The 12,873-nt window shown below is 34.5% G+C and overlaps 1 protein-coding gene across 3 annotated transcripts; it reads left to right on the top strand.

Moving 5' to 3' along the window:
- On the top strand, positions 1,646 to 11,268 carry LOC109235416 (MACPF domain-containing protein At4g24290-like). 3 transcript variants are annotated; one of them, XM_019401514.1, is made up of 7 exons: positions 1,646 to 2,893; positions 3,406 to 3,644; positions 4,695 to 4,872; positions 6,315 to 6,398; positions 8,233 to 8,419; positions 8,849 to 9,015; positions 10,387 to 11,268. In XM_019401514.1, exons 1-7 carry the CDS (start codon positions 2,633 to 2,635, stop codon positions 11,068 to 11,070), a joined length of 1,800 nt encoding a protein of 599 aa, XP_019257059.1. In that variant the 5' UTR covers positions 1,646 to 2,632; the 3' UTR covers positions 11,071 to 11,268. The 3 variants fall into 3 exon arrangements, with proteins under 3 accessions (XP_019257059.1, XP_019257060.1, XP_019257061.1); XM_019401515.1 differs by having other exon boundaries at positions 1,647 to 2,893; positions 6,330 to 6,398; XM_019401516.1 differs by lacking the exon at positions 6,315 to 6,398 and having other exon boundaries at positions 1,647 to 2,893.

Below are 12,873 nucleotides of genomic sequence, written 5' to 3'. Positions count from 1 at the left end.
AAATACAATCAAAAAAAGGTAACAGACTCTTCAAGTTCCTCAGCCCCAAACTCCATTCCCAATCCACCGATGTCCAGACCGCCACAAGGTGGGATGTCGCTGCTGGTTAAATGAAGACAGTTGGCGAAGAAGCACCGATTTAAAGTATCAAACAGAAACTAGAGACAAAACTTCTTCAGATCTCACAAGGCAAACATGAACAATCAATGCAAAATCTATGAAAAATTTAGAATGTGTAACACAACTGTGTGAAAGAAATTGCCGGTCGGAGGAGGGGGTTAGGTGTGACACAACAAGGAAGGGGGGAAGCGGTCGCCGACCGGATCTGTCGTTGGCGGAACACAACCCCTGCTAGGGTTTCTAAAAGCAGGGGAGGAAAAAACCGGGGGAAAAAGAGAAGAAAGAGGAAAGAGAAAGGAGGAGATGGGGAAGAGAGAGGGAGAGAGAAAAATAATACACACCGCATTTAATGGCTTAAAGGTAGGAAGTGGTCATAAATAGATATTTTGCTATAAAAATTAAAAGGTAGCTATATGAGATAATTTTTTAAAAGGGTATTTATTTATAATAAATAAGGTATCAACCTTTGCTATAGGAGGTAAAATTTCCTAAATGAAAATAGGGAAACTACCACCTATGTCCATATATAAATTATAAGTAGCTTATTACAAAAATTGGTTAATTTATAAAATATTACTAATATTAGCTAATTAGCTATTTGTAGCAAAAAATGTCAAATTTTTGTTTTTTTTTGAGTGGGTGTTATTAGAATAGATTAGGTACATTTTAAGGAGCTTGAATCTCAATTTTGGGATGATTTGGCGGAGTTTTAAGGTGGTTTGAATTGAAAAGTTGAAGTAGAAGATAAACATGAAAAAATGATATATCTATCATACTGTATATCATTTGTGTATCACATATATATTATATTTGTATCAAGTATGTATCACATATATATCTATGTATACATGTGTGTGAGATACATACGTGATACATGTTTGATACATGTGTCGCAGAAGAATTTTTTGACCTGAATTTTAACTACCAATTTTGATATCAAATCAGTCCAAATTACCTCCAATCTTCCTCAAATTTCGTGTATTGGCTCATCTATATGTGTTCAATCAATTTCAACCATATCCATTAAAAAATGTCTTTTTTTCCTTAGAGTTTTGAAATCTTTACGTCTCGCATCTAATGCTGTTGATCACGTTTAAAAATATGGAAAAATCTTTACATGTAATTATTGAAGAGAATGAACTTTATTTATTTGAGTTTTTAATTTTATATATACTTGGTTAGTTTTGAAAAGTTTATAGCCCCGTTTGGCCATGTATTTTGGCACCGTTTTTTCAAATCTTTTTTGAAAACATTGTTTGTTCATAGATTAATGATCTATTTTTGAAAAATTTCTGAAATTATTTTTCAAGTTCCCAAAATTTAGTTTAGGGTAAATTTTGGATGAAACTTGTTCTCCCACTCACAAAACTTCAAATTTTTTTCAAATAAAATGCATGTCCAAACATAATTTCAACTTCCAAAAATTATTTTTTAAAAATTATTTTTCAAGTTTCAACTAAATCTATGTCCAAAGTTGCAATTTATTAAAATAGGTAATTGGGAATGGGGCACAAAGTTCCAACACAGTAATCCTATTTCTCTCGCGTTCTCTGCTACTGCTACTATCTATAAATAATAGATACGAACCATAAGCTCTGAAGAAACAGCTAGAAAAGAAAGTTCAAATGAATAGCTCCGTCAAGCCTCTCTTCCACCTTCCCAAGGTTGAAGAAGAAGATGAAACATCAGGAATGTCCATGGCTTTTCAGCTTAGGAAAAGGCACGAATCGTCCTCTGTAACATTCAGGAATGCGGCAGAGACAGTAGTGCCACCAAAGAAGGTGGAAAGCAAGCCCAGATCTGAAGACATTAACGACAGTGCAGAGGCTTTCATAAGGAAATTCAGGCAGCAGCTGCTTCTTCAAAGAGTTGAGTCCATAGAATGAGCAAATGCTTAATAGGGGGAACATAGTTATGAGTAACTATTTCTTCTCTGTCCACTTTTCATGTCTTCGACAAATTATTGCATTGTGTTACTATGTGTCCAAGTGTAAATGCTATGCTGAATGAAATGCAAAATTCGCTTGTTATTCCTCGTTTCTTCTGCTTACTGTTTCTATTCCTCTATTTCCCCTTATTTCTGAATTTTCCCCCTCTGTTTCTTTATTCTCCTTTGCTTAGTTAGTTTATATTTTCTTTGTATGTCAAAGGTTAATTTGTTGCCTTGGGTTGGGTGTAAAGGTTGGGGTTACTGTTTCTAATTTCTTTTTATTGGAGAGTTCTTTGACCTACATTTTGCAAATGAATAAAATTGCACCTTGTGATACAAGTAGTAATTTTGATATAGGGCTGAAAATGCAAACAAACGGCAGGTAATGGCTTTTGACTTTCCCTTCCAAATAAAACAGCTGCCACGGACACTATATTTGACCGGTCAGTCATTGTCCCAACTAACTCCACCTAATCAAAATGAAAATTCCAAAGACTTGTTCTTCGTCTTCTTCAGTCAAAAGACAAAATTCATAATCATGACAGCAACTATTAGCTTGTGAGGGGTGGAAGGATTATATTGATGGCGAACAAAGAGAGGGCGTTGAAACTAAGAGCGGCGGCGGAAGCGGCAGTGAAAGCAATAGGGTTAGGGTATGATATAGTGGATGACTTGAGGTTGAAGTATTGCAAGGAGGAGTGTAGGTTGATCGCCATTGAGGATGATCAGGTGCGAGACATAGCTATTCCTGGGGGAATTTTGGTTCAGAATGTTCCCAAGTCCATCCATTGCGATAAAGGCGACCACATCAGATTTACTTCTGATCTTCTCTCTTTCCAGCAGGTGATTTACATACAACTCTTATTTCTTTTTGGTGAACCACTCACTTGTGCATATTCTCATCAACTCTGATTTACATCCAATAGTGAGTGTCTTGTGTCAGTTTAAAGATAAAATTTGAAAGTTCTCATGGCACTAGAGGCATTAGTCTTCTCACTTGTTTTAAATGGTATCAGGTGCAGTTTTATGAAGGTTGATTACCATATGCATTAAAACAACAATTTAATGCGTGAGATAAAAGAGTTGTGCTTAGCCTTAGTTTTGTGTGAAGGTTTTCTGTTCGTTGTAATCAATTCATTGTAAGGTTTATATAATCATTTTTAGTTTTTTGCTATGCATATAGTTGTCAATTATTCTGGGGTACCCGGCCATGCACTCCCTTGGTTCCTTTCCCTTCATGTTGTTATTACTCCTTTTCCATGTTCTACTGAAAAGCTAATATAATTATGATTAACACTTTTCGATTTTCAGTTCGACTCGAAATATCCTATGACATATTATCTTTATCCTTCTAGATGTCCGAACAATTTAACCAGGAAATGTCTCTTTCTGGTAAAATTCCAAGTGGCCACTTCAATGCTGCTTTTGAATATACCACTTGTTGGCAAAAAGACGCCGCCTACACAAAAGCTCTTGCTTTTGACGGGGTCTTCATCACCCTCTACAATATTGCATTACGGAAGGCTCAAGTTGCACTCCATGATCATGTTAAACAAGCTGTTCCTTCATCTTGGGATCCAGCAGCATTGGCAAGGTGATTAAAGCAGTTTTCTTGTCCAATCACTGCTCTAGTTTTTTCTACTTAGCTTTTTAGTGTTTGTAAGCCTTTTTGCTTCCTTTATTTTTCTGGTTGGGAAACCGGAATGCACTGATGAAAGAACAAGCTAGAGCTTGCTTGAAATAGTTATGTTGGAATTGTTTATTTCTGGAATTTGTGATACTCAACTTCTTAACTACCTCCAATCTTATATAACTTCGTTCTGGAGGTCTTTGGTGGTTTCTTTGAGAGGGTCTCGAATATGGCAAGTTGATGGAAGTTTTTGTTGGGTTCTCTGCTTGATGTGCGGTACACAGTAGGCACACGCCAATAGTTCAAATCCTGCTGGTGGACCAAGTCTGGTATTTAAGTGGAGAAGGGTAGAGGGATAGACCTATTATTCACCGAGTTTCGAAGTTGGAAACATAGATTTCTCGGTTTTATGCATATGTGTATATATTTACACACACACTCACGCACGTTCGTATGTATGTATGACTAGACATGCTATGTTCGACCATGAGTGTTTTCTGTGTAAGAATGGAAGATGAGCTGGGTAGGGTGATGTCTTTAACATCGAGCTCCAGAGGGCCTCTAGACGAAGAGTCGGTAAATCAAAGTCAACAAGTCAAAGTTGCTTTGCATTTAGGTTGTAACTAATGATTTGTTGCATTTTAGATTATGTAAGTATGAAAAAAAAAAGTTGCTCTTGTGTTGCATAATATAGAGGATTTTTATAACTGAGCAACTAGTTTTGAAATGACCCATAGTTGATGAAGGTGATTTGATTGTCACTATCTTGCATGCAACATTTTATTGTCTACCTAGTACCTGCCTGCAAAGAATGTTTCTGCCCCAGTAATTATGTTGTCAAAACTGATGAGATGCCATAGGGCCATGGAATTGGAGTGCGCCAAGTTTTTGCCATTAATGAGCCTTAGCTATGATATGCTATCCTGCAAATTGATGCTAAATAATGTTACTCGGAGACATACTTGACATTTTCTTAGTCTTACATCAAAAGCTGGACTTGATTGTAACTTCCAGGTTTATTGAGAAATATGGTACCCATGTTGTTGTTGGTGTGAAGATGGGCGGAAAGGATGTTGTATATGTGAAGCAGCAACATTCATCAACACTTCAGCCTGCTGATGTACGGAAAAGGTTGAAAGAAGTGGCAGACCAAGGATTTAGTGATGCAAATGAACAATCCAGCACTATACCGGTAAGCACAAATAGGGTGAAATGATTTTGTGATGTCAACTTTCACAGCCAAACACACACACACAGAGGTCCAATGTTTTGGATCTCATTTCCTTGAAATGCTTTGAACTCCAGCCTTAGTGTTTTATGTCAAATCTTTTTTTCCTTGATAAGATAAATCTTATGTCAAATCTTTAGTCTGTCTTCTCTAAAGATGGCAAGCGGGGAGGGGCAGCACGGGCGTATAAAGCCTTAGCCTGCAAATGTATCAACCCGCCCCGCCCCACCCCGCATAAGTTTATTTCATTTTATTTCTTTTTTCTATTTTGTTAATTAGCTGAAACAGGCAAATTTATACATTTGTATTCTTTAAAATGGTGTCTATGTAGAGGTGCTCATACATGCATTATATTTTATGATTTCATTCTACTTCTGTACATGCACTGCTGGCTTATGTATTGTTTTTAGAGATTTCAGAGACAATAAGCACATAAGCATGTGCCGTTCTTCGTAAATCAACTCTCAATCCATTTACTGTTGAAAGAAAATCAATCCATATTGTTCGTTCCAAGAACAACACCTTAGATTAACAATCCAGAAGACTTCATAGGATTTGTTAGAAGTTCCCAGAAATTGTATCTACTTCCATAATGGTTCATCTGCCATTACGACAAAAAAACAAGCAAATAGTGTTTTTTGATGAATAATAGAGAGTCATGTAAATAGTCCTCTAGATACTTGTCAAAAAGAAAATGTAATGATGCTCTGAGGGAAGAAAAAAATGTAAACGGTCTTCTAGAGGTCGCCCATGGTTGATTAACACAAAAGATCAGCATCCTAATAGTAATTAAACCCTTGCTTGCTTTCAGACTGCTTCATGAATATAATCCTGGCGACCTATAATTTTTGCCTCAGCTTTTTCCTCCTGAAAAATTTGATGCTCCTACTGAAGTTATATTCTTGTGCAAAATTTATCCCCAATTATTCCTTTATCACCTGATATCACTTGCTTACAAATGTCATTTCTATATGATTTAATCATGCATTTGAATGGCGGTTTTGAACTTGGATTGGATATCTCTGATGCTGCCAATTCTTATAAACGAAAGGACTGTAAGTACAGTTCTTTCAAAACTTCGGATGAGCACTATTTCGCACTTCAATGTTATAGAATTTCAAGTAATTAATGAACTTAAAATTCCTTCAAGAAACCTGACTGCAGAAGTGCCTTAACTTCAATACTGTTCGGCTTTCTTTTCTTAATATTAATTTTCTCACCTAAAATGTTGTCTCTTTTTTTCCATGCTTTTTTAAGTTCGTAGAGTTCTATCAGATGGACCATTATTTTTAAATTGCTGGTACTTGTCAGAAAAAGGATTCCTGTGCTACTCTTACAAAAATGTTTTAACCTAGCAATTGATAAAACTGAAACCATGTTGCAAGATTTTAATGTAAACATCTTAGTTTCATCTCTTTCAGCTTGCTAATAGTGACCAAGGGCTGCCCTTTGTGGATTCCACTACGTCAACTCTTCATTTTCACAAAGAGGTAACAGGTCTTGTGAATAGTAGTAAACAGAATTTTCCTTATCCTTGGAGTTTTTATTTCTTTGCAGTTTCAGATTGAAGATGTTTTAGAATAAACTTGACACAGTCAAGGTCTTTTTCCGATTTCAAAAAATTAAACTTGACTGTGACCTGTTTGGATATAATCCCAGGTTAATCCAGTAAAACGCCACTAGCACTTAGAAGTTCGAAAAGAGGATTGTGCAATAACCTTTTTGAGTGCCACATATACTACCCTGACTCTTGAGAGATTAGGTTTTTGAATGCTCTAGATGGAAGGGGAATCAAGTGAAAGTGGTATAAGCGTATGTCATTGGAAACTGTGGTTGAAATAAATGATCTAGGACAGAACAAACCAAAATGACTAAAAATCTCTTCGGTTTTTTCGTCTGTGTTTCACGTTCAGGAATTTTTAAGATTTTTATTCCATAAGGTGAGCCCAGTACAGTTCATGGGTGAGTATGGCTGGAACAATAGATAAATGAAGTTTTGAACATTGTGCTAACAAAAGAAGCTCTTAAGTGTACTATGTTATGAAATGACATGAAAATTGGCACCATTTAGTATCAGGACTGGCAATTCAATGCTTTATGTATTTCTCCTTTTCCCTTGAATACAAAATTCAGCAGAAAGAAGCAGCCACTAATGCTTGCATTAGGATAGGCTGTCTACATCACACCCCTCGGGTGCGGCCCTTCCCCGGACCCTGCGTGAATGCGGGATGCTTTGTGCACCGGGCTGCCCTTTTAAAAAAATTCAGCACAAACAAATAATTCCAATTTAAAAGCTTAAATGGAGCCATGTAGTCATGAACATTGATGAAATATTGGCTAAAACAACATGACATGTAACTAATAATTTCATTCAGATGATGGGTTTTAAGGGAAAGAGTGGTGACTGCAAGCTTGAGATCTTAGGTGTAATTTTAAAATGGCAGCTCGTAGCCATGTTCTTGAAATGTGTAGTTTTTGACTTGGTTGTGGGTAGTAAGTGGTGGGATACGCCTTGGTATTTGGTGGTATGTATTGGAGATGGTGGTTAAACTGGAGTAAAATGGACAGCGTGACAGTGGAGTTGGAAACTGTCAGTTCGGAGATGGGAATGGCAGTTGATGGCTAATCCTTGTACCTTCTATTAAATACTGTGTGGTTAAGAGTCGGGGTAGTGGCTCTTCTTCTCTTTTAGAGATTAATAGGGAGGTGAGCATGTGAAAGTTGGCATTGGTATGGAATTTTGTGATGTGGAGGTTTTGCTGCTGCACATATGTTCCAAACAGCTATTTAGAAGGTAGAAGTTTGAATTGAGGTTTTTCCTCCCATGGGATGTGATCATGTGAATAAACCCCAAGTCATAAAACCCACAAGAAATTTATTCCATATCTTTGATCTAACAAAAACTAAAGGACACAAGGTTTATGTGTAAAAGTAGAACGAATGTGATAATGATATAAGGTTCAAAATGCTGTTGCAAGTTTGCATGATTTATTTTTGTCATGATGGTGTGAGATTTTTTCAGAATGTAGCTTTACCTTTGGGAGTCAAGGTTTTATCTTCTTTATTTGTATTGCATTTGTTTATTGACATATTCTAATGATGCTTCATCATTACGTATGCATTTTATTTTATTTTTATTTTTACTTTTAAAATTTTTATCTACTTTTTCTTTTGTATATGAATAACATCTAATGAACTTACTTCCACTTTCAGTTTGATATTCACGTTTTTTTCCTTTCCTTCAAACATTTTTGTTGTGTTCATTATTTGGTTATCTATGACTATAACCTTCATGTTCCTTTTCTGTTCCAACTTTGACATCAGGATATTACATTCCTCTGGAAGAGGAGAGGTGGAAGCAGTATCAGAAATCTGCCACATAAAAGGTGGTATCAAACTGTTCCAATTGAACCTGATGTGATTTCAATGTCATTCATTCCAATATCATCATTATTGAGCGGGATTGATGGCAGTGGTTTTTTGAGCCATGCAATTAACTTGTACATACGTTGTAAGTCTTAATATATCTTTTACATAATATCGAGTGGTGTTTCCTGATTCATCTTAACAAAAGAATATCCTGCTTGCCTCTTAGGAGTGTAGCTACCTCTTTGTTTGGCTTTAAACTATAGAAAGACCTGTCCAAAGAAATAAAAATATTGTAAAATACAGCTTGCAGCAAAATCCTGCATCGGCTAAAAAGTGTGGTTAATATTTGGATTCACGTTCGTTAGTTAGAAATTTATGGAGGATACTGAAATCCAAAATCCACTCAATGCATAAATTCTGTAATCCACAACTCCTGATATTACGAGAAATAAGATGACTATTGTGAATTTATGGCTGTAGATGTTTTAAGCTAATACATTTAAGCTCATCACTTAATTTGCTTACTAGGAAGGCAAATATCATGATTTGTATCGTTGTATCTGTCATGCAGATAAACCACCAATTGAAGAGCTTTATCAGTTTTTGGAGTTTCAGCTTCCAAGGCAATGGGGACCTGTGTTTGGTGAACTTCCTCTTGGTCCCGAGAGGAAGCAGCAAAGTGGTAAAACCCTGAAGTTCAGTTTAATGGGCCCCAAGTTATATGTTAATACAAATCCGGTAACAATTTCTTCAGCTTTTACACACCTATTACTTGTGCGGCTATGATCTCTTTGTTAAATGTTAACTAATTGAAGAAAAACAATGTTTCACATACTACCAGATATTTTGAACGATTCATCTCTCGTGGGACTGGTTCTTAAAAATGCTAGAATGTATGCTAAGACAACTGGCTAGCTATTCCTGCTCTCAAAAAAGTTTGTAGTGAATCATGTGTTTATTTATTTTGATATGGGGCTATATTTTGCAATGCTAAACAATGTTCATAAAGGTTGATGAGAAGCCCAACCTAAAGTGGAAGAAGTTAAACATAGTAAATGGACAACAGAGGAAATCTTAGCTCTATAGAAGGGATTATTATGGAACTACAAATAATAATGATAAATATATACACCTACTTGAACAGGCATGGAAGAGCCCGGTTCTTTTGTTATTCATGGTCTTGTTGTATCTTTTATTATTGGACGAGCTAATAGATTTTACAAACAAATTGTATGATATCAAGAGTAAAGGAAACCAAAATAATGAAGTTCCATTTCTACAAAATCGGTCCAATCATCATTGCATGTTGGTACTATCATTAGAGGTTGGTGCAATTAAAAGGAAGGTGCGATTTTTGAACTTTGCATATATAGAAAGGAGTGCCACGTATAATGCATGAAAAATGTAACAGTAAAGAAATATGATTACTTGGATGTGAAATATTGGCCTCTTTCACTCTCAAAAGCTCTCTGTTCCTTACTCCATGTAGTCGTTATCACTGTTTGATTTCTTCCTGATCTACCCATTTTTTGATTCCATCTCCCTAGTAATTTTTCTTTAATAGAATCTTCATTTAGCAGATATGAATTTTTTCTTGCATCAAGCTCCCCAATTTTGCCACAAATCGGCGACCTATGAGAAGATGAAATGTATCTTTCGATGATACATTTTATTATTTAAGAAAAAGGATAAGGATCCTTCCTGTTAATTAGCACACATTGCACCAACTCTCATGTGTTCTTTTCAATCCTTAGATTGTTAGCCGTTATGATAGCTCTCTATTCAGCTCTATGCACTAAAAGTCAACTTTAGTCGAGCACTGCTGTTTCACTGCCTTCATTTTCAATATTTGGAGATCCCATAGACTTGTGTCCAATTCTAAAGGGTGTTTCTGCTACTGAGATGATTTGACCAATATCGTACTGGTCAAATTACTTGCCTGGCCTTCTATCTTAGAATTTATGTATTTATAAGGAAGAAATGATTATAATGAAATTGGAAGAAGTGGTAAGCAGTTACAAGTTTATAGCAGCCTATTGTTCAACCAATCAATGCTTTGTATATTGATATTTTCCTTGCCTGTACCTCTTTTTTTTGAAATTTTCATAGGTGGATGTGGGTAATAAGCCAGTCGTCGGCCTTCGATTGTATTTGGAAGGAAAAAGAAGTAATTGCTTAGCGATCCATTTGCATCACCTTTCTTCCTTGCCAAAAAGTCTTCAATTTCAGAATGAATCATATGGAGATGCCAGCAGCTCCTCTGACCGGAGGTATTATGAGAAGGTCCAATGGAAGAGTTTTTCACATGTATGCACTGCACCCGTAGAATCCGATGATGATTCCTCGATCGTCACAGGGGCCCAATTTGAAGTTGGAGAATCTGGTATGAGAAATGTTCTTCTTTTACGCCTTAAATTTTCCAAAGTATTAGGCGCCACAGTCATAAAGAGAGCTGAGTGGGGTGGTTCCCCTCCTCAGACTGAAAAATCAGGAATCGTCTCATCTATAATAAGTTCCCATTTTTCCTCCGCTCAAAAGCCATTACCACGACCATCTGAAATTCACATAAACTCTGCACTTTATCCGGATGGTCCTCCAATGCCAGCACAAACCCGTAGACTCTTAAAGTTCGTTGACACGACAGAGATGTTGAGAGGACCCCAGGATCAACCTGGCTACTGGATGGTGTCTGGGGCTAGGCTTGTAGTGGACAATGGTAAGATTTCTCTTCGTGTTAAGTTCTCTTTATTAGCTGTTGTCTTGCCAGATGAAGAGGAGCCATTGCAAGGCTAATATATAAGGGTGTAGTAAGGAAAAAAAATTGGCTGGAGATTACTTAGCATATTTGTTATTTTGTTACTGCAATGTGAAATAGTAGGAATTTGTTAGGCATAAATATATCTCATGTATGAATGGCTTTCGATAATGTACAATCTGTAAAAAAGATGTTCTTGTGATTGTAATATAATATAATTTTTTTTTTTTTTGAAAGTTGAAAAAGAAAAGAACGGAAACTTCTGTACATTGCAATTAAATAGTTTGTGTCTCCTCTATTTTGTATTACTAGTGTTAGTATACGTGCGTTGCACGTGTACATCACGTCAATTATTATTAAACGTATACAAGATGAAAAAATTATTGAAAAATAGCAGTTGAAGTTAAAATGAATTTAATCTATGTTTAAATAATAAAAATTAATTTACATTGATAGAATAGTTAAATTCAATATCTTTTGAACATGCAAGAGATAATGAATTTAGTTGGATTAGTTAAATAGTATTTGATTATAAATAATTTATTGTATCAAAAATAAATATGTTATGTCGTTATATTTCAGCTAACATCTCTTAGTTTTACATTCATAATATTATTACATAAGAAAATAATGAATTTTCAAAAAGGCAAGTAATGAATATAAGTAAATAACGAAGATTTTGTTATTAATTATGAATTTTAGACAATCGATCATTTTAACATAAGTAAGAGCTATCTCTTTCGGTTGATATAAAAAGGAGTATAAGAACTTTATGCTAGTTCATATCGTGTAACGAATCAATTAGTTTTTTACTTTTCTAAAAAATAAAGAAAATAATATTTAATCTTAATTTATCAAGATTCTAAAATAGTTATTTTATGCAGAAAATGAGGTTAAGCTACTTTTATAACAAAAGAGATTAAAAGTTTAAAAGGGTTCTATGCTCTTTACTTTCATTCTTTGTCCTTTTCTCGGATTGATTTCACTCACATTTTGTCGATGATAAATATTTTGTACTTGAGTTTTATACTTTTATAATACTTTAAATAAATATATATTATTTTGAAACTTTTAATTTTAAATCATCTCAAATTTTAAATATTAAAGTGTATTTAAAATTTTATTGAATAAAACTTTTATTTTCAATGTGTTCAAATAAGAAAATTTACGTAAGATGAAATATTAATTAATTTCAATTTATTAAACGTTAGGAGATCTTATATATTCGTTCAAATAAGAAAAAAAATTAATAAGCAAATTATAATTTTAGCTAATAATAATTTTATTTTAAAAGTGTTTAATGAGAAAAGAATCTATAAAAATAAAATTTAATTGATTTAGTCATAAACGTTAGGGATTCTTAAGTATAATCTAAATAAAAAATAATTTCTTAAGCTAAATGTTACTCCATTAATTTCAACATTTTAAATATTAAAAAAATAATAAAATACTATTTTTTGTCAAATGTAAAATCAAATTTACAAAAATTAAAAAGCCGATTTTCTTGAAATTTAGTGCATTTATAATTGCAAGTAGATTGACAGATTAACTTATTTTACATGCTTTGTTATGAGCAGAGTTACGCATCTTGACCTAAGTTATATTCCATACATTAACTCTAAATGAACATTTCTTTTTAGGAGAGTGTTTATTTGTCTATCGTTCATTAATGCCTAGAGCAATTGCTCATGCATTTTTGGACGTGTTTTACGGTGTTTTCCTCTTTTCACATGTAAGTTTCAATTTATCTTTTACGGAAGTCACTTTAGAATTCTTATAATTTATGAAAATCAAGCTATTCAAAAAATAATTTTAAAATCCTAAATGTTAGGACTTAATAC

This window comes from Nicotiana attenuata, chromosome 12 (genome assembly GCF_001879085.1).
Source record: "Nicotiana attenuata strain UT chromosome 12, NIATTr2, whole genome shotgun sequence".
Classification (NCBI taxonomy): domain Eukaryota; kingdom Viridiplantae; phylum Streptophyta; class Magnoliopsida; order Solanales; family Solanaceae; genus Nicotiana; species Nicotiana attenuata.
Note: the sequence above shows the minus strand (reverse complement) of the source record. Positions and strands in the feature narration are given on the sequence as shown.

Bases quoted from the DNA above. Each gene is read 5' to 3' on its own strand.
- LOC109235416 (XM_019401514.1), top strand. From the start codon at position 2,633: ATGGCGAACAAAGAGAGGGCGTTGAAACTAAGAGCGGCGGCGGAAGCG. The intron at 8,420-8,848 runs GTAAGTCTTAAT...TCTGTCATGCAG, and splicing joins AATTAACTTGTACATACGTT to ATAAACCACCAATTGAAGAG. The intron at 9,016-10,386 runs GTAACAATTTCT...AAATTTTCATAG, and splicing joins TATATGTTAATACAAATCCG to GTGGATGTGGGTAATAAGCC.